This window comes from Eretmochelys imbricata, chromosome 2, assembly GCF_965152235.1.
Source record: "Eretmochelys imbricata isolate rEreImb1 chromosome 2, rEreImb1.hap1, whole genome shotgun sequence".
Taxonomy (NCBI): domain Eukaryota; kingdom Metazoa; phylum Chordata; order Testudines; family Cheloniidae; genus Eretmochelys; species Eretmochelys imbricata.
In genome coordinates this window covers 2276521-2298276 of record NC_135573.1, presented here as the reverse complement: position 1 = coordinate 2298276, position 21756 = coordinate 2276521, and the positions used below count along the sequence as shown (strand labels likewise).

The following is a 21756-nucleotide window of genomic DNA, read 5'->3' as shown; positions in this document are numbered from 1 at the left end:
GCACTGGGGCACCCCAGTGCCTCCTATTCTCTACCTGGGGAACGGAACAGTCTAGTCTCCTGGGGGGCTGCAACATTTGGGTCCAATTTCTGTGGCTGGGTTTAGTGCATGGGTCGTGGCCTGAGCTCACCGGGGTCAGACATGATGATCTAATGGTCCCTTCTGACCTTAGACTCCAAATCCACCTCCTGTATTTGAGATCATGGATCTATCAGGCATTAGTCTCTACGTAGAGTCAAGGGACCCTTTGTCTGGCATGTGTAGGTGCTGGGCAGGAGACCACACCAACCTCGGACAACATCGAACCGCACGGGACACCACCACACACTTCATGCAGCGAATGACCACGCCCATCTTGGGAAAGGAGATCCCTTGAATTTAAGGTGACCCAAGCTGTTCCCTTCTTTGTCGCTGTACTACATGACTGCATCCAGATACAGGTGCTGCTCATATCCAGCACCAGCTTCAGCCTCCTTGCAGCTGAAGCCTCCAGAAAATTAGTTTCAGAAAATGAATGGCACAATATATGCAACTAATTCCCATGTCTTCTCTTTCACGATGGCTGAAAATGGTTTTAGCTGTAAGTGGAAGAATGGGCGAGCAGGTGATCTAACATGCTAGGTTACTTGGGATACCAGCTTCATATATACACAGAACAGCTCTCCACTTCAACATCCACAGGAGAAGCGTACACCAGCTATCCACAACTTGGATGTCAAAGCCCTTTGACTGGGGCAATGTATCCAGTCACCCAGCTCCCAGGGGCAGCTGTTGAATAAGGAGAACAAAGTCACCTTATTTACATGTTCTGTACATTCCACTCAATAATGAATCCCAAGTGTTTCATGTCAGTGTTCTTCAGACTTGTCTGCAATAGCCAGTCTTAGCTACATCGGTCATGCCAAATGCTGAACTGCCTTTGGAAGAGGCAATATCTGCCCAGTGTGTTAACACAGCAGCAAGGGCGTCCTGAACCCGGCTGTAATACCAAGAGCACCCCTCTCTCACCATCCCGATGTCAGGGTGACCTGTAACCTTTCTGCTGAGCTGGAACGCTGATCTACAGAAGCCTCTGAACTTTTCCAGCTGCATTCAGCGTAAGCAGCAGCCTGGGCCAAGCAGAACCCAGGGACTTTAAGTAGTGATTTTCTTGGTGCACAAGGAAATTAGCATAAAAAAAATAAATAAGATATGCATGGCTTTGGGTGGTGGGACAGTAACTTTCTGGCCATTCCATACAAGGGTTCCAGCAGCAAGTTACAGAAGCTATTTTGCATATAGACGTAATGCTGCATTTTAGGGACTGTGCTGACCTCTTTGTTTAGAAAAGTGTTTTCATACACCTTTTCCTAGCGTGGTATGAAAAGTTAGTCCAGATCCACTTCTCTGTAAGCTGCCAGCCCAGCCCAGCCCACAGGGGCTGTGTATCCAGTTAACAAGGGAGCTGCTTTCCCCACTCAGTTTTTGGTTATCAAAGGCCCCACAGGGAGGAAGTCCCGACAGCTGGTAAGTCTGACTTGGGGACTGGCGAGATCTGACCAGCACATCAGAGGTACTGCATGAGCTGGGAGAGGGGTTTGTTCCTCATGGTGCCCAGCGGGGACAGACTGCTGGTCAGTCAGGAAGACAGGAGTGTTTAGGAATGGCACTCTATAGCTGAGGGCACCCAGTCAGAAAGAGCTGGCCACACCACAGCGTAACCCTGGATGGCCAGTAAATGTTCCTGGCTGCATCACAAGAGGTATGGGGAGGGCTGTGGTTTGAGGGGACTAGCAGGAAGTCGAACAGCTGCACTGTGGCCAGACCTGCGGTATAATTAACAGCATTCTGATCAGGGTACAGCAAGGAGAGATCCTGGTATGTTCAATTGTGTGTTTTTCTGCATCAGTCTCCAAATAACTCAGTCCCCACACAGCAGCTACCTCAAGGGAATGGATTCCACGGAGCCCAGGCAAGGACCTGCTGGAGGCCTGCCCGATGAACTAGGCAAAGGAGACCGTGTTCTGAAGCTGTCCTGGAAACTGTAGACTTTGTGAGCAGGCCATAAGCCATGACCCCTCAGATGAACAGTTAAGAATGCAGCCCCTGCCCAGTTTGACAAGCCATGGATATTAAGGTGCTCGCTGGCCCTACAGAAAGCAGAGGGCAGGTAATTGTGCACAGAAGAGTCTCAGCTCAAGAATCCCCCTATCCTGTGACAGGGATGGTTAAACTGAAGCAAGACACAAAGCCAGTGAGCCACATCAATAGCCTCGAAAGGCAGCTGGTTAAAGTCAGTCGTTCGCTAGGTTTGCTTTTTCCAGTGTCCTATAGCCACTTCCTGGCTTCCCAACAAAAGCCCATCTCCTCCAAGGCGTTTTCCTGCCAAGCTATCGTATTCACCTTGACCAGCTCTTTGGCATTTAAGTATCAGCAAGACTTAGAATTCAAAACGTGTACAGGAAATTATGAATATTGCAACCAGCTCCTGGGAGCAGCCTGGAATTTCACATCTCTGCATTTTTCCTGTACCTGGGACAAAAGCAATTTTCCCCGCATTAATCAGCAATGACTTCAGATGTAGAGCCAAAGTTCCCCTGTTTGCACCCAATGCAGTAAGAGCAGAACCAAACCCCAGGGACTGGGACGTTCTGCTGTCAGCGTCAAGGGCCAGGCAAGTCTGGATGTGGTTGGTAAGAGACCCTCCCCCCACCTGCCCAAATGTAGCCATTTGATCAACCGATATCACCGCAGCTTCCTGCCCTGCAGCACTGCTGTGGCTCTGGAGTAACACCTGCAAAATTCAGCAGAGACCAGAGAGCACTTGGCCTTGCCTATGTCAGGTTTCTTCCGGTTGGTAGCCAAATCTCTAGATCCCCAGAAAAAGCCACCTTTTCACTTGAGCACAAAGGCCACACTCAAGACAGTCTTCAGGGAGCTTTAGTCACATGCCTGCTATTGACCTACTTAACCCTGTATTGGAACCCTTTCCAGTCCCGCCACTCGCCTTCAGTCTCCACTGCACCCCATGCCATTCTGCTAGGTGCTCTTTGGGAACGTTTGCTAACAGAGTTGGAATAGCGCCCCCCCAGGGAAGGTATGAGTGCCTCACAGTCCACTCCTAACTACCTGAACCAGAGAGAGAACCCTGGAGAGCCCCCCCCTCTGGGAGCTGCAATGCAATAGTGACCCATCTGCTCTCTTCCACCTTCAGCTCTGAAGACTTCAGGATAATTCAGGGACTCCCTATCCCTTTTGCAGCCAGCATGTTGCAGGGAAGAATAACCAGTTCCCACTCAGCAGAACTGGGTCTTCTTGCAACCTGACATTCTCTCCAACAGGTCTGGCCTTTGCTCTGCCTGACAAGGGATCAGAGAGGCCAGTTCCCATACTGCTAAAGGGAGGCACTCGGGAGGAAGCATTTTAATGCTTGATCCAATCTGTGGCCAGTGGCACTTTCAGACAGGACAGCAGCAGTCCCACTGTATTTGGATTCTTGCCCCAACTGTTCCAAGAGTCAGTTTTTTGGAGGAAGATCTGTAGTTTCTGGCTCCTGCATCTCCCTCCCTGGGAGGCAACCAATTGCTCCAAGTTCCTTTAAGTGTTCCTCATGTTATGGTGGTCTGGGGTCTGGCTGAGATCTCTCACTGTGCATCTTTTCCAGAAGTAATTAAGGAGGAGGAAGAGCGATTTGAGAGAACAGACAGTTCTGGGTGCACACGGCCAAAGCCACAAAGAGTGCAAGTGACTTAAGGAATGGTGAGAATTTCGGTCAGGGTTCACAAATAGGGTGGCTGTCAAGGCTCCTGCGAGCAGATCCCAGAGAACAGAACCCTTCCAGAGCTGGGCTGGAGAGTGGAGGATGCAGCCAGGAGGAGGAAACAGCAGCCGTGTGGAGCAAGCTCAACTTTAGCTTGAGCCACTTGAGCAGATTTTCTTTTAAATTTTGTTTTAACATATGGTCTAAATAAAACACTAATCAGAGAGCAGCTTTGCTAGCCAGCGTAACAACCTGTTTCCATTCATTACAACTTTGGGCTGGAAAAGCTACCAGAGGAATTAGTGGCAGCTTTCCAGGCTGAACACAGGGCCTATCAGGCTTCGTCAGATGCAGTTTGCATCACTTTAAAGTTTGTCATGGGCAGCCACTAATTCAGACTCTGTCTCTCCGCCCCCAGCAGACAGAGCACAGCTTTTCCTTGCCATCGTCCCAGCACAAACTGATGAATGGAGCTTGAATCCCCTAAAGTGGCTACAAGTCCCAGTTCTGGGTCCATGCAGCCTTCCCCATGCAAGTCGGATTTCCCCGAGTAAGAGGCCACAAAGAGCCACAGTAAAATCTGCAAACTGCCCCCCCAGGCCAAGGGGAGTCTGGCATAGCTTCCCCTTGCCTGGTAAAAGTGGGGCAGGAATCTCCAAACATCAAGTGTAGCACGTGCCTCACACACACGATCCAGCACAAAGCAGCTATGCAAATCTTACAGTCCGAGGGCAAAGGAGGGTTTTCCCCCCCAATCAGATTCTGCACGTTTTGCTGTAGCCGCCCCGGGCCTGTGACCACCGCTAGTGACTGCAATGGATCACGGAGGCAAGGCTTGAAGAGGGGTTGCCAAGGCATGGAATTTGGTAAGAAGATGCACGTTTACCGCCTAGTTTTCCTGGTTCGCTGGCGTGCTCCCCATGCGGTTTTGAAGGCGGGTGCCCCATAGCAGCGATCTCCCCAGGAGTGTTAAGGGTGCAGCAGGACACAGCTTTGCTGCCACTGGGTGCATCAGTCAGAGCCTCAAGGTCATTTGAACGGACCGAATTCAGACAGCTTGTGGGCACGGCTGAAACCTGCAGCCTCCAGCATCCTAGTCAAACCAGCGCCATCTATTGGTACCAATACAGAACTGCCTGTCGCCTCTCCCCAGGCAATGAAAGAAGCGCTGCTCGGGATGCAATGAAGAGCGTGAGGTTTTGTTTCCTTCATGCCAGTAGGTGAGGGGGTGCTGGGCACAGCAATCCTGGTTCAGTGCCACCTAACGTGGGCATTGTCCAGCATCTGCCTGGGGAACAGCCAATCAGGCTCCTCTTCAAGATCACATCGGCCCCAAGTTTTGCCCCTCAGTGCCGAAGAGGAGAGTTTACAGAATCCCCCCTGCTTGGGGGGGAAGAGGGGTTTGAAAGCATGTGGTGCTTGTGCAGGTCTTTCACACGGCAACAAGGGAGGGGACAGCTCTCAACAGGGAAGGGACATTGTAAGAGCCCAGACCCAGAGGAGTGACTTGGGAGCAGGGACAGAATCTGAAGTTACCCAAACTCCTTTTTGAACAGTGCTGGCCCTTCGTCCTGCCTGCGACCCCCAGAGGTAAGATCAGAAAGATGGCTTGTGTCCCTCGAACCCTAGACACAAGCCAGCAGCATGTCCTGACTGGAGCTGGCCAGTAGCCAACGGGAATGCCAGGACTGATGAGGCTTTGCTGTGAGGCACATGTGCTGGTGAAGTTACACCATCCCTCAGCTTCCAGCCGCCCCATGATCAGCAGGGCACAGGGCTGGGCTCCCTCAACACATGCTCAGACACAGCTGGGAGGTAGAGCCAGCCCCATACACACCGCATGGCAGCGGGGATACCAGCAGTCACGGGAATTTGAGGCCACTGCATCAGCCAGCAAGTCTCTTCAGCAGGTTTGACTGTGGCCAGCGCCACTGTGCTCATCAGCCACATCCCACCGAATTTGCTGTTTGCTCCTCCAGTTCTGGGGGAGGGGGGAGATGGACTAGCCCACACCGCATGCCGGGCTTCCTGCTGGAAGTCACAATCCATCCCGGAAGCTGGTGGATGAGGAAGAGCGCCAGGCCAGGATTGGCAGTGTCAAGGAAGCCGTATTGGTGCCAGAGGCAGCAGAGCCCTGATGAGCAGAACCATAAAGCATTTTCCAGGCCACACAATCCGGCCAAAAATGGTGCAAGTTTAATATGCTCAGGAGCGGCCTCAGGGCACATGACACTAAAGTCCCAGAAACCTGCCTGCCAGTCAGCAAGAGCTCTCTCACACACCGCAACCTGACTGGCTCTTCTCAGACGGATCACCCTAGCAGAGGGTGCCCTCCCTCGGACGTGTTCTCTCCCAGCCATCAAACACTCGGTGCCCTGTAGGAGGAATCAATGCTTGGATCTACATTTGTTATTGACCAAGACATTTGACAAAGAACTCAGGACTGATCACGTTAGATGAGGAACTCTGCCCACTGAAATCCAAGTTCAGGGCTTGTCCACATGTGCAATTGCTCTGGAATAGCAATTCTGCTTTAAATTCATGTCCTAACTTATTCCAAAATAGCTGTCGTGTGCAGATGAGCCCTGAGGATCACAAATGCATTAGGCTTTCCCCCAGTTTCCCAAACTCTGCCAGAATATTTCATTTATAAACACAGCGCACAGAAGACACTTGCAAGCAACCTACTCATCAGTAGCCACATGGGAAGCAGCTCCAGCATTGCAGGGAGCCAGTCAGAAAGTACCTTAGCACGTAGCCCCATTTCAGCTTCACGGACAATAAAAGAAAGTGTCACTGTGCAACCCGGAAGGAGACACAAAGGTGTGGAACCTGAGCAAGAACTGGGGAAGATCTGGTGGAGGAGGGATCTGAGTCAAGCTTGAAGGGAACTAGCCATACAACTCACTCAGAGGGGCCACAAACCATGACCAGACTGAACGGAGGGATCCAGATGAACTGGAGCATGAAGGGCCCGACTCTCAGTCACACATGAACGATCCTGATGTGCACACAAGATGATCAAGAACCAAGGTCGGAGTAGACATATCACAAGCAGAAGCAACTCAACATGTCACTCATTTAGGCACAAGACTTCCTGAAGAGATGGCTTAATGCTACTAGCGAGAACGGGTCTGGACAGGCCAGTCTCACCTCTTGGGCAGCTGGAGAGTGTGGATTAATATCCTGTAACTCCTGTTGTCAAAGCACCTGAGCCAGTGGTGTGAGGCAAAAGCCCGCAATCACCCACAAACCGCACGCGTAATCCTTGCCCTTTACTAAATGGCAAGGGACAAAGCTCCTTAAAGAAGTCTCTTCTGTTTGCAACAGTGGTATAATTTTCTGGCCCATGAACAACATAAGCCCAAAGAAAGATTCAGCCTCCAGCTGCCCTGTCCATGGGAGAAGGGTATGCAGATCAGACCTGAGCATGCGCAGGCCACTAGCTGCCTGAGGGGGGCACCTCTAACGGCTCCGAGGACTTTTGTCTAGAGCAGCACAGAAGTGTGTACTCCAGCAGCACCGACAGCTTGGGGGCTGGGTTACTATTCTGCAAAGCCAGCCTCTAACCTACTCTGCAAATACAACTAAGTCCTTTCAGTTGGGAACTGCGGAGTTACAGATTGTGCAGGGATCTACGTATTGCTGCTGGATACAAACCTTGGCTAGAGACGGGAGAGAGAACTGCTGAGTAAGTGGATCACGTGCTTGAGGTCAAAGGAAGAAAAAGCTTTGGGGGATGCCCAGTAAGACAAAAGGCAACGCTTGTGGGTCTACCTGACCATTGCTGCTGTCCCTGGAGGCGGCCCTCTTCAGACTGCTGATGGAGTGGTAGGTCCAGCTGGTATGACCAACCAGCTTTTGGAAACCGGGCCTAGAAAGGGGAGTTTGCAAGACAGCCATTACCATGCAGTGATCTTCACGAAGGCACTGCCATGCAGGTTCAGGGTACGCACGGAGAGAGCAGCGGCTTTTCCGTGGTGCTCACCAGTCATACCCAAGCCCCCCCTCCCCAGCCCCACTGAACGAGCAGGGAATGAGGCAGAGGAGTCAGGAGGGCAGCACAAGATCAGACAGGAACAGAAGCCAGGTCAGCGTCCACCCACAAATCCATCTTTCCTCGTGAGGGCAACAGAAGCCCTTTGGCCCAAGGCACTGCAGAAGAGTAGTCTGGTGACCGGAGGAGACTAGAAAGGCTGAAGACACAGAGCTTGGAATATCCTCCATGCACCAGAGCCGTGAGTACTGCCAAAAGCAGGCGTTCCCCAGTAACGCAGGAAGGGATGGTCATCGGCAGGCTAAGCCCAGAGAGTCAGGAGAGCAGTCTGCCAGCATGGTCACAGGGAGCCGAGGACCAGTGGCTGGGTGCTGGGAGGGTGCTGGAGGCGATGGGCGGTACCTAGAAGGGACAGGTCAGAGCTCTGCCACAGCGTACGCAGATCACCGAGTCAGAAGTCCAGGGATTTGGCCACTTTCCCAGCCTGACCCCCTCCCTGCAGGTTGGCAGCCAGAGCACTCAGGACAAAACGTCTCATGAGGGGGCTGCGCTGCCCCCTCTGCAGCAGCCCACCCTGAGGGGAAATGGGGAATGCGACTCCCCATTCCAGTGCGTCAGTCAGTGATTAAAACGTGCCAACGTTTGGGTCTGCAGGAGACGGAGCAGTTTGTACCCCAGTTTCCCCCGGGCCCCGTTTCCAAAAGGAGCGTGCGTGTACGGGCAGTTTGGCAGAGGGGGTGGCTGCCTGGAGGACATGGGGAAGAGCTGCAGGACTAGGTCGGGGACACCATGCCCTGGAAGTAGCAGTAGGCCAGGGCACGGCGCACTCCACCTCAGCACATAGGGAACAATGTCACAAGCACAAGCGTGGCTGGAGATTGATCCTGTTCTGTGGAAAGCCGAGCTCTAGCCACAGCCTGTGGCTCAGGCCTTCATCCAGAACTGGCTACGGGCTTCCTGTGATTCGCCAGCCATCCGATTACACGCAGGCAGCATGTGTGTGTTTGTGAACAACAAAGATCCGTTCCACAAGGCAGGTAAAACCAGCTGCCTCCAAGCCCCCAGCACCCTCTGCTCTTTACCTGCAGGGGTCCAGGTTTCTGGTCCCTTGGCTCCGGCTGGCGCTCTTCCTCTCCTTGGACTGCAGGTTCTTTGGTAGCTGGACACCCACGGTGCAGCTGACTCGCAACAGGAGAGCCACAAACAAGTGCGGGTAGAGCCCCAGCACGGCTGCCCCAGACTCTGGAGCAGACATGATCTCATGCAGAGCACATGTGGCCTGAGAAGAAAGAGGATTAGGAAGGGCTGGGGCGGAAGAGAGAAATCGTCTACTCCCCACTAAGACCTGTTAACGATATTCGATAGGTTATCAACTACAGCAAGGAGAGCTGCGAATCCCCTCCTCCAGTTCAGAGGCCAACAAGACCCCAGCAACCAGCCCATTGTTCAGCAGCCCAGACATGGCTTTGCTGTAGTCAGAGCTGGAAACAGAGCAGAAAAGCCACCATTAGAACAGTTGGATTTGAAACTTGCATGTTTCTGAATCGGGGTCTGAGATCGGCACCTGGCAGGGAGAGCACAGGAGATCTCATAGCTGGAGTTTTCAGGCAGGAAGAGTGTGTGCACATCACGCACACAGCTTGCAGAGCCCTGCTCCGGCTGATTTAAAGAGCTGTAATTACATGGCCCAGAATACACAGGGCTGTAAAGAGGGGAGGGGGGGAGGGAAGGAGTGTTTGCTTTCAGCATGACGGATTCTGTACCATCTGCACTTGGTTCGGAGGAGGAGGAGGAGGAAATTGTCACAGCTGCTTTACTCCTTAAAAAGCTGCCAAGCAGGGATTAGGTTTTTGACAGGATAAAACGCAAAGTGATCTCCCTAGAGGATGAACACCTGAGAGGTTTTTTATGAGCCCGTGGATTAGCTCTAATAGGCATTATACAGTGATGCGTTATTTCCAGAGTCCAGGCCTGGCCCAAACACCTGAGCTGAGGAAATGAACAAAGCAGGCCAGGTGGGGGGGGTCTGGAATGCCATCTTCCCTGGGGGCTAGGAGCCCGGCTAACAGAAAGTATGGCCCCTTTGTGCCGGGGGAAGGGTGGCAAGGCATGGGAGTAGCAGGATACTTACAGCAAAAGGGAGGGGAGTTGCAATGCGCTCATAGGTGCCCCCCAACAGGAAGGATTTGTTCTCTTTGTATGGCACATCCCGATTCACCTTGTCCAGGAGCAGCTCCAAGATCTGCGGCGTGAGGGTTGGCTCCGTGGCCAGCGCCTTCCACATAGCACAGGTGTGACTAGGTTTTGACAAACAGGAGGGTTAGTTTTGTACCCAAGCTGCCCCCGTTAGTCTGGCACTGGCTCCTGGCTTTGAGCAGCGGCAAGCCTGCGAGTGTCCCGGCACGACGCTGCACAGCTCCCAACTTGGGGACAGACATGGGTCTCCTCTCCTGGCCTGCAGTCCAGAAATAGAGTGAAAGGGCTACCTACCATCCTGGGGCTTTCTGCCTGGCTCTGTAGCCGTACTTGCAGCCTAGCTAGGACATCCAGAATCCCGCCAGAGGAGAGGCAGGAGACAAGCCTGTGAAGATCCCCATGGATGGAGGGAATTGGTCTGTGACATGGGGGGTAGGACAGAGCCATGAGAAGAGAAGAGGGATGTTCAGGATTGACATCAGATGAAGCCTCCGGGCAACCCAGTAGCTCCCGCTGCGCACTCCCCTCCAAAGGGAGGGGCTGGGGGCCACCCAGCTGCAGTTGGATGAAACACTCCCTCTGCATGACACCCTAAGGATGGCAAGGTGCATTACGGGGTTTTCCCCTTCCTCAGGCCATGATCAGCTGGCGGGGCCTTTGCTTTCCCCATTCCCTTAATTCCTATGCCTCTAGCACCCCTGCTCCAGCAGGGTCACAGTGGGGGTCACATGCAGGGAGGGGGACACGTGCAATAGAGGTGTGAGGGCAACCCCAGGGCCAGGGCTGGATGACTCCGGGTGGGTGGCCTAAGCCATAACAGACTCACTAATGCAGGCTACCGCACTAAGCAATTCCAGGCCCTTTTTAAAGGCAGCTCTCCCGACAAGTGGACGTGCTGATCCCCGAGCACAGGAAGGGCATTCCAGCAGGGTCCGATTACCAGGGGCAGGAGCCAGAAGATTAGCTGCAGCTTAAGTGAAAGCTTCTCCGAAGCCCAGCTCCTCCGAGAAGGAGAGCGAGAATGCAGCGCACCAGCCAAGGCAATGGCGCGAGCCGAGTACCTGTCAAAGGGCAGGGAGCTGCCCAGCAGGCTGGACACAACCGCTGTCTTATGCTGGGAGGCCAGGATGTAAACCGTCTGCTGAGCTGCCTTCCTTAAGTGCTCCTCATCCACCTCCTGCAGCTTGCTGTGAATCAGAGCCATGATCACGGGCACCTGGAGGACGAGAGACAGAAGACGTGTAGAGAGGAGCCGGGATGGGTTCCCGGCACGCTGCTCAGACCCAGGGTGGCAGGGCATGGGGCTCTCCAGGCAGGCTGCCAGCAGAGGAGGTCGTATTAGCTGGCTAAGCTACAGTCTATGGTACATCTCACATCCTGCCGTGCTGGGGGCCAGCAGTGATCTGGGGCAGGGCCCTTAGCCCTCTGGGGTCCCGAGGAAAGGGAGAGGCAACAAAAACAAACATTAGCCAGCAGTCCACTCCATACGAGCCCCCCAGCCCTGCTTTTCCTTTGCTGCATCCAGCAGCAATTCTCTGGGTAGAAGGATGGAGGGGGCTGCATCTGAAGCCCATGAACACGACTCCCCAGCCCTCCAAGCACCCCCAGGCCCTGAGCAGCTCCCAGAGGGACAGGATGAAAGCTCAGCCCCTGTACCACGCCCTCTGCATAGAGCCCAGTGCCACAGACAGGCTGCCAGCTACGTACGCTAATCACATTGACCCAGTCATAGGCCCAGCTCCTGGAAAGAAGCCTGCAGGCCGAATGGTGGGAGCGAGCTGCACAATGCAGTCAAACAGGGTGGTCACGCACAGAGCAGGCCTGGCAGCATACTCCAGACAGGAAGTGCAGAGCGGCAGGGTGCTCTGTCCCAAGCGGTGCTCAGGTTTGGCCCTGGACTCAGAGGCTTCGCACCAGTTTGGATTTCAGATGCTGGGCTGGACAGCTCTGACCAAGAGATGAAGCACGTAAGCTGGAGCAGCCCCAAGCAGGATAGAGGCTAACAGGGAGAGAACAGCCCAAGGAGTGCAGAGGGAGAACTGCTTTTTCCAAGAGGGGGAAAAGGGGGAAAAAAGCTTGGCCCAGAAGGTAGAGGAATCAGATGAAAGAAGCCTCACATCCAGAACCTCTCACCCCCCTGGGCTTCCAGCCCTCCTGCCTGGCAAGGCCCCCAAGGATCTCACAGGGAGCCCCAGTAAAGCACCAGAGGCCAGAATGGCTGATAAACCCAGGGAGCAGGCCTGGCAGGTGGCAGCTTCCCCATACCCGCCAGCAGGTGACTCCAGTTCCAGGGCTGCAGCTCCTGTTCCAGAGTCGCTCGGCCAGGCTGGGGAGCAGGACGAGGATGCTGAGTGATGCCCACTGACTAAAGAGCAGCACTGATGGGGCAGAGGCACAGACATTCCTCTGCCCAAAGTTCTTTGCAGCCTTGTCCTGCTGCCACCATATTTACGGCCAGAGCTCTTCAGGGCAGGACCATGGCGTGTCACCTAGCTCAGAACCTGCCCCATTTCCCCTCAGCCGGTGCACAAACGTGCCAAGTTCCTGCCCTGCAGAGCATATTCCATAACCTGACTGCACCCTTCATCTGGCAGTAGCACCCAGACACCAAGCCCTTCCCCAGAGTGGGGGCTGCTAGAACTGGTAGGGACCAATGCCCTGCTCAGACCCGGCAGCAGGGGAGAGCACGGCATAGCAGAATCCAAGAGCCAGCTCTCTAAAGGAGGTCTCCTTTTGCCCTGGAATCCAAAGGTAACCGAGGGAAAACAAAGGCCAGGAGAGAACCTAGGGCTTTACCTTTTCCAGTAACACCCCTCCACGCTCCTTCAGGAGGGCGTTGATCATGACAGCAGCAGCTCGAGAGCAGTTCTGATCAGGATCTGCCAGCCCTTCAAACATCGTGAGCAGAAGGCTCATCAGCTGGTCAGGTGGGAGGCGCTTCCCAATCACCTAGCAAGGGAGAAGGGAGGAAGAGATGTTAAATCTAACATGCTGGGGATTAGAGCACCTTTAACCCAACGCACTTGAAGGTCACTGAAATGCAGACACACCTGGGGCGAGACACAGCAACTAACACAGCAGTGCTGCACAACTCAGTCGGAATAAAAAACCTTACGCCTGGCTACTGTACAAGGAGGCAGAACGTAAGAGTTGGAATTTGGCCAGAATACAGTCGGTCACATGCCATAGAAAGGGTCTCAGAATAGAGAGAGACTGGAAAGGCTCAGGCCCCTGGTTTGATTACCACCCCACCCGAAAGACAGTAGCCCCAACCTCCCACTGTGGGCCTGGTTCCCTACCGACAGAGAAAAGACCCCAAAGGAACACCTGGGTGTGCCATGGATTACAGCTGTCTGGCTGAGACAACAGGCTCACGGCTCCAGGCCTTTGCCACGGGGACCTCCGTGTTCTTTAAAAATCAAGTCTGGCCCAACCACCGTGTGACCTGTGGGGCTAGTGCCACCCTCGCTATGCTCTAGGGGGTGAGACTGAGAAAAGGAGGAGCAGTTCCTCAGCCAAGGAGCTGACGTTCTAGCTTAGACAAACTTTGAGACAGCCAGAGGTGCAATCTCGGAGCAGCTTCGGGCTGACCCTCACGAGCTGCTTGCTCTTCGAAAGGAGCAGGGACTGCACTGGGCAGCATGGACACTACTTCTGCTCTGGAGTTAGCTGCTCTGTGACTAAGCCAAGGACATCAGTGTCCAGAGCTTTCATTCCATTAGAACTGGTCACTTCACAAAGGGAAACTGAGGCAAAACTGGGCATTTAGAACTGTCCACTCCACACTCAGATGCAGCACCAAAAACCTGACATATGCCATGGGGCTGGTGAGGGGGTGTGGCAGCCATGCTACTGGGAGAGATGTGGCCCCAGCAGAATCCAGACACTTCAGTGCTCACACTGCCGGAGCGTTCTGTTCACCTCACCCACTGGGACAGCTCCTCCACCCCGCAACGGGCACCTGTGCTCCCAGGCCGGGTACAAGGACCCCGAGAGCTCACAACTCCCCTGCTCCTATGTTCATGGCCGCTATCAAAAGCGGCCACAGCGACGGGTTGATGGTCACTCCCATGACAGCACATCAGGACCCTCTTCAGGATCCCCATGGCATGGACAGCTCTGGGGCACTGCAGGACAGCTGCCATTTTCCTGCTACTTCCCAGCAGGCAGTGCAGGCTGCTGACCCTTTGTGAGAACAGATGTGCTCACTGGGTGGCACACAAGACAGGCTGGGAGCTCCAGGCCAGTGGTCCAGTCCCGTTACCATTTGGGTAGGAGGCAGACCCCCGGCCCATTGTATACGTTTAGTCTCAGGTGTGGACCCGTTTCTTTGGGGGTAGGGTCAGGTTAGTACTGGAGTCAGAGGGGCAGGGACAGGAGACAGGCGAGCGATGGGCCCTGCTCCAGCTGCCCACCCCCCTCACCAGGAGAGCGGCTCCCACGGGCCCAGACGTGCATGTTCTAACCGCCAAGTGCAGAGACTGACCCTGCAGCAGGTCTGCTCTCCCTAGCAAACGTACCTGGCCAGGGTCAGCTGGGCCTACGAGCACATCGGATCCTACTGGCGGAGAGGGCATGATCAGTCCTTATGCCCACAACCCCCATGCAGGAAGGCAAGAACATTGTACCACTGCACAGACGAGGAAGTGGGCAGGGAGGGACTCCCAAAATCTAGACACCTCAGTGGCTAACCCAGGAGTGACAGCTTGCTGATGGACCATCCTCGGCCCACTGTGCTCTCCCACAGCTTCCTGGGGCACTCCAGGGTACAGCTCGGCAACTGGAAAGGCTTCTGGTTACACCCTCAGCCGCCAGATCAGGACATCTGCTATTTCCACACCAATAGCTTCACCCCCCTCAGCCAGCGTCTAGGGCCAGGTCACACCACCAGCCACAAGGAGCAGTCAGCTCCCCTTAGGCAGGTTGGGTTACTTACCTGAGCCCAGGTATTTTGCTTATTCACACAGAGGTGAAGTCTAAGGAGTTTGGAACGAGGGGAAGGAGCTCAAGCGGGCAGGCTTGAAAGAAGCCAGGTGTTCCCACTCTCCCCTGTGGGTGTCTCCTATGAACTCCCACAATGAGAGGTAGGGCACCATTTCCAGGATAAGAACCCTTCTCCTTAGGGGGTAAAAATTCACTTGGACCAAGCTGGTTAGCGCACTTTGGGACAGAAGCCAGGTCCCCCGGTCCACTGACACAAGAGTGTACAGGACACACGGACAGGCACTCCTGTTTGGAGCTCTGGATTTGCAGTTTATAAAACAGGTGCCCAAAGGCAGTCACAGGGTTCAAAAGCAAAGCCCCTCACATGCCATGGCCTGGCAGTTCTGGACACCGGTGTTCAGAGCACTGCTGTCACCGAGTGCTCCAGGCTCTGAGCAGCCCCCTCTCTCAGTCATCCAAACCCAACATGTGCCGCCAATAGCCCACAGGTGGGAAGAGCAGATTTCAGGGCACAGACGCCTCCAAGTCACAGACAAGGGGACTGGAGCCTTTGTGGGCTCCAGCCCCAGAACACGACATTTACCCTGAAGAGACCAGGATTCAGTGACAGGTGCAGGGCTCTCAGCCTTACCATGGCAATGTTGTAGCACGTATTGAAGAGAATGGTGAAGTCAGGGTCTTCCAGGCCTTTCTTCAGGTCTTTCAGCCTCTCAACCATCTCATCTCTATAATCATGGGCGAATCCTACATGCGAGACAAGCAGCAGCAGACTTAGCAGAACTGCTCCTCAGCCGTGACTTCACCACATGCTTTATACCTGGCACCAACACAGCACCTCTGAAGTGGTCGGAGGTCCCCCAACAGGATCATTACGCCTCTTGGCTGCCTGCCCTCCCCTGGGAATTGGCACCTTATCTTCCCCACCTGAAAGGGGGGCTCTAAAGCTGAAGTGACTCACTCCAAAAAGCCCCCTGCAAGCCAGGACTAAACCCAGAGTCTGAACTCCCAGCTCTGTGGTCGAGTCATGTTTGCTAACCAAAAAAGAGGGGGAAAAACAGAAACCCCTTATGTCATATACAGCCTGCTTTTCCTCTGCAGCATCCCACAGCTCCACGAACTCCTTCCCAGTGGAGGAGCGCCCTCTCCTGGACAGAGAATTTTCTCCTCAACTCCAGGATCACGGCTATTGCATTATTTGTGCTGCACAGCGTCAGACAGCTCCAGTCACAGACCAGGGCCCAGTTGTACTACTTCCGTTCGTACAGCACCACCAAGAAACGTCCATAGAGTTGACCAAAAAAATAAAATGCATTTTCCCCAAAAAGATTTTCTGCAAGAAAATTTCAGTTTTGTGAAAAATAAATCAATTTTCGTGTGTGTGTGTGTGTGTGTGATCAAAATGACTACTTCCTGGCTCCCCATCTGGAAGGCTCTTGTCAATTTCACTCTTGACCTGTGGGCTAGCTCCAGGAGGTGGAGAGGCAGGAAGCGAGGACTGTCTGCTTCGCTGTTACCTGGAGCTGTGGGGTCAGGCTGAGCACCAGCCTGGGAGGCTCTTGTCAATTTCACTTCCAGGGGGGAGGGGCACAGGGAAGGTGGGAAGCTGAAAAATTCCACTGTGGTTCTCCCAGAACAGAAGCTCTTTAAATCTCAGAGGAAACATTTCATATTTTTGGTGTTTCATCCTGATTTGGGACAATTGTGTGTGGAAAGGGATCCCCACCCTCCCCTGCAAGCTCTGGGCCTAACCCCGCTCATCGCAGAACAGAGGATATTGAAGTGATTATTAGGACATTTGAAACCTGAAGCTTACAGGTCAGATATTCAATGTCTTCAAGAGGGAAGAGGGCTATTCCTTTCCTTTTCTGAGCACGTCCCACATCCCACTCAGAAGAAAGCATCAGCATCTAGTTTCCAAGCACTCCCTGGTACCAGGCAGTGACTGCAAAAGGGGGATTTCCCTCCCCACTGTCTGCCAGGCAACAGGGAAGAGGGCTCCTTTGGTACTAGCTGGTGCAGACAGTCCTAGGTAGCGACACCGCTCTCCCTCCCCATCCCATTCATTTACCTTCATAACATAGCTGTATGTAGAGCAGATAGTAGGCACAGTCCACAGCACACAGGCGAATGCTGGCAAGGGAGTCTGAACACCGGGGGGAGAACAGTGCAACCAGCACCCCGAGGTTATAAAAGGGCACCACAGTCTGACCAGGAGAGAGGAAACACATGGGTGTTAATGAATGGCATGTCCTTGGTATGCAGCATAGCAGGGCAAGTGGAACAGGTCAGGAGTTACTAAGGGAGGGTATACAAGTGGGGTCCCTCTGGGATCAGCTCTGGGCCCGGTTGTGTCCAATATCTTCATCAATGATTTAGATCATGGCACAGAGAGTACACTTATTAAAAAGTCTGCGGGCAATACCAAGCTGGAAGGGGTTGAGAGTGCTTTGGAAGACAGGATTATAATTCAAAATGATCTGACAGCCTGGAGAAATGGTCTGAAGTAAACAGGATGAAATTCAATAAGGATAAATGCAAAGTGCTCCACTTAGGAAGGAACAATCAGTTGCACACATACAAAATGGGAAATGACCGCCTAGGAAGGAGTATTGCGGAAAGGGATCTGGGGTCATAGTGGATCACAAGCTAAATACGAGTCAGCGTAACGTTGCTGGAAAATGAAAAAATAAAAAACAAAAACGAACATCATCTTGGGATGTATTAGCTGGAGTGTCGTAAGCAAGACACGAGAAGCAGTTCTTCCACTCTCTTCCGTGCTGATTAGGCCTCAACTGGAGGATTGTGTCCAGTTCTGGGTACCACATTTCAGAAAAGATGTGGACAAATTGGAGAGAGTCCAGAGAAGAGTTTAAAAAAATAAAAAGATAAAAAGGGCTAGAAAACATGGCCTAGGGACAATTGAAAACACGGGGTTTGTTTAGTCTAGAGACGAGAAGACTAAGGGAGGACATAACAGTTTTGAAGTACATAAAAGGAGGGAGAAAAATTATTCTCCTGAACCTCGGAGGCCAGGACAAGCAGCAATGGGCTTAAATTGCAGCAAGGGCAGTTTAGGTTGGACATTAGGAAAAACTTCCTGTTAAGGAGTTAAGCACTGGAATAAATTGCCCAGGGAGGTTGTGGAATCTCTGTCATTGAAGATGTTTAAGAGCAGGTTGGACAAACACCTGTCAGGGATGGGCTAGATAATACTAAATCCTGCAGTGAGTGCAGGGGACTGGACTAGACGACCTCTCGAGGTCCCTGCCAGTCCTGTGGTTCTATGGACCAGTGCAACAGGGGATTGAGTTTCCTGCTCTCCGCACCCCATATTGTGAGCGACGTGGTGCAGGATCCCCATTACTGGGTGGGATGGGCATGTCTTTACACTGCATTTACTTACACTAACATTCAGTTTGTCCCGGTAGAACTCCAGCAGCGTGGCACTGACCTCCACTGCTCGCTCACGCTCGTGCTCTTTGTTCGACCTGATCCATGGGCCTAGATGCTGTAGAGGCAGACCCAAAGACAAGAACTCAGAGAGGTGGCTGAAGGCTTGCCCCTAGACCATGGAGTTCTACGACACAGCCCAGGGCCTATGGCATCTACAGAGCATTGCCTGCTGGGGTTTATCAGGGTTAGAGTGACAGCCTACACAGGACACACGGTTATGCTCAGGAAGATAACTGCAGTCTGAGGGATGGGCCAATTCTCACAACTCTGGGTTCAAGCAACTCCCAGGACCAAATCTGCCAATCTCTCTATGGCACACGTGTCCTTTGGTCCACAGACTGCCCAACTGAACTCCCAGTCTGTTCTGTTGAACGAGGAGAGTATTGGGCCCTGAGACTAGGGGTGCTGCTGTGTAGGGCTGAGCAGGCACGGGCAGCACAGCTAGCCATTGTGTGGCTAGTGAGTACCAGAGGTGGCTGAGATATGGGCACCTGGCTTTAGGCCCCAAATACCAGAGACTAATGTTGAGAGAGTGACCAGAAACCCACATTATCTTCCTCCCTTTGCTCAGCATTAGGGTGGTGAGCAGCCAGCTAGGTGGTAGCCAGGAGCCTTCCCACTCTTCCCCCCGCCCAGACTCTGGGGCCACCCACCTCGAACATGCTCTGTAGTCCATGGGGAGTCAGGTCCTTCTGTAGCATGCTCTTCAGCAGTTCCTTAAGGGCACTGATGGTGTCATAGTAGAGAGTCTATGAGGAGGAAAAGGCACGACATTACCACCAGGTGACCGCTCAGATCTGTCCCAGTGGAGTCGGTCTGGCCACAGAAGGGCACCAAGCTTTGCGTGAGGCCTGTGCTAGCCGCTTGCTGCATGGCATAACAGAGCAGAAGCAGCTGCCTTCCTCTTGGGCACAAAGGTGCAGCTCTCAGAGACACAAGGCCCAGCAAGCGAGGCCTCCCCGTAACTGGAACTGCTTGGCCACATGGTCTAGTGATCCCGTGGGGTGGAACTCTCAGAAACGAATGGCTCCAGCTTAGACTGCATGGCACCTGCTAGCTAGGGGCTGGGAAAGAAGTTCGCTAGGCTGTGAAGACCCTCCCCTTTCTGAAATCCAGAACTTCCTGGCTCACTAGCCTTTCTCCCGAGTCCCAGGAGCACCTTCGGGCCCCACATGGTGCATTCCGGTTCACAGAAGGGATCCCAGAAAACACAGAGGGTTTCAGACTCTTGAGGGAAAGTTTTAGGAGCTTTATTAAAAGCTGGTTTGAGCTGCCTGCCCCTGACCTCTGGTTAATGGGACAAGCCCAGAGACAGCTTCAATTCCTGCTTTGCAGTTCATGTGAAAGCTGCCCTCTAACTGCAGTACGGAACTTTAGGGGCTACTCTTTAGCGGCATGTTGCAATGGCTGGGTGGCAAACAACCAGGCTGTTATTCGTTACTGCTCAGTCGTATGTAGATCTTCAAACAAAACCCCATCGCTTCAGCCCTATGGGCTTTCAAAGACTGCTCAGAGAAAGATGCCTTTTCCACCAAACAGACAGTTTGCTGGGTGCCTGGGTTGTTCTGATTTGGCTCTGGGAACGTGGTGTTAATACACCTGGAGTTTTTGGAGGCTTATCAGTGAATCAGTGTTTTCTTACTCATGTTTTGTGTGTAGGAGTTTACGGGCCAGGTTTCCCCAACAGGTGCTGCACTAGTCAAGTGAAGGAGCATTGAAGCGCATATTACACACCCGAAAGGCACCACTGACAAAGAACTAAGTGGCTCATGGGTCTGGCCTGGCACACACAACTTTCCACCAGTGAGGCATCAGTTCCAGTCCAGCTGAGATCAGTGACTGGCACCATCTCAATGCTGTTCTTCAGAACAGACATGACCGGACACCAGCTCTGAATCCCATTGGTGCACTGCCAGAACTAGCTAGGAGCAGAGAGGGCCCCAAACGCCACACAGACTGTCTAGCTCAGACAGCTCCCTTCCCACCTCAGCCTGCTGGCAGTTCAATTCTCTACCTCCTTGTGCAAGGCGTCTGGCACGTGCCCATCTCTTTCCTTCAGGACGTCCAGCGGAGGAAGGGCCAGCACGCTGCTCAGGCAGGTATCAATCAGTTCCCTGTGCTCAGGCTCGCTAAGCGGAGGCTCCAGTATGCTGATCGATGAGTTAAGGGAGCAAGTGAGCAGACACATGCCGTTCGCTAAAGGGAGCTACCTCCATACCAGCCACCATTTTAATTTGCATTCTTGCTGATCTCGCTGCGCAGCCAGTGGCGGAGCTGTTCTCCACATCTGTGTCAGGGACGGACACGTGCTGCAGGATGTTTAACTCTAGCTCAGAAACAAACTCTCTCTCTCTCTCTCTCTCTCTCTCTCTCGCAGAGTTTAAGATGAAGAGTGAGGCCCTTGGCTTTCTATTTTGCATGAAGAGATTTCAGTGCAGAGCCTGAGCAAGACAACCAAGTGCATAACGCAGGTGGGGAGCGGGGGTGGATACTAGCAAGAAGTTTTCTGCAAGAATTGTCTCAATCTAAACTCCTGGGGTGCACATATGGAATGGGACACGCACTGGCCAGGCACTGCAGATTTGTACTTGGTTTTCATACCACTCACGTGAGACGGCAGCTCAAGCTGCCTCGACAGGTGGTTTCTCGTTATTTCCACGGAGGTGGGAGTACAGGGAAAGGATACACCAGGTACGTGCAGGAGATCATGGCTCTCTGGCGAATAGGAGTTCTCAGCAAGTCCAGTGGTTCTGTTTTGATAAACTCCTAGCATGCAAAGGGAGAGAGGTTAGCAGAAATCCATCACCATCTCAAAGACAGCTCGCCCTGAGCAAACCACAAACGTTTGGACCCAGAAGATAGGCCACACAAGGTCCTGGAACAACTCCACCTCCACAGAACAGCCATGCGAACAGCCATGAACCCTGCCTTCCAGCCAATCTCCCCACACAGCCTCCCACGCAGACCACCACTGACCTGGACAGTCACCACACCTTCTTCCCACGTTCAGCCTGCTCATTTGAGAGTCAGCAAACCATGCGACCGTCCTCCACTTCCAGTCTCCGCACGCCTCGTTCCCCGCCTGCACTAACTCCCTCCCTGGCCCCAGGAAAGGGGACAGACACCCAAGAACCTCCCCCAGAATCCCTGGCTGAGGCAGAGTTGTGTCCATCTAACCCAGCCCCCCAGTCCTGACCTAGGTCTCAAGAGAAGTAGCCCAGAATTTCCTCTTACCATCATCTGAGCTAGGAGCTCTGCTTTGTGGGAGAAGAGGAAGGCACCGGACTGCACGCTGTTATAAACGGCCTGGCTGATCATGCAAATGCTCCGAATGAGGCTCAGCTTCAACGTCAAATCCTAAGTGTAGAGAGCACAGGACGAGCAGTAAGGTGCAGGTCTAAACCCAGCGGCATCTACCCACACGCTG

The 21756-nt window shown here is 53.3% G+C and overlaps 1 protein-coding gene across 4 annotated transcripts in view; it reads right to left on the bottom strand.

Annotated features, from left to right (window-relative positions):
• MROH1 (maestro heat like repeat family member 1) overlaps positions 1-21756 on the bottom strand; it is a 104457-nt gene that overhangs the window by 26183 nt on the left and 56518 nt on the right. For 2 of the 4 annotated variants that reach the window (XM_077809631.1, XM_077809630.1), the window contains exons 24-34: positions 21564-21686; positions 21016-21095; positions 20344-20479; positions 18983-19078; positions 18280-18384; positions 16945-17080; positions 15508-15620; positions 12729-12881; positions 10994-11148; positions 9868-10033; positions 8819-9015 (exon numbers count right to left, since the gene is read on the bottom strand). In XM_077809631.1, coding sequence (XP_077665757.1) covers positions 8819-9015; positions 9868-10033; positions 10994-11148; positions 12729-12881; positions 15508-15620; positions 16945-17080; positions 18280-18384; positions 18983-19078; positions 20344-20479; positions 21016-21095; positions 21564-21686 — 1460 coding nt within the window. The remainder of the gene's footprint in view (positions 1-8818; positions 9016-9867; positions 10034-10993; positions 11149-12728; positions 12882-15507; positions 15621-16944; positions 17081-18279; positions 18385-18982; positions 19079-20343; positions 20480-21015; positions 21096-21563; positions 21687-21756) is intronic. The other 2 variants (XM_077809632.1, XR_013345058.1) reach the window with 2 other exon arrangements.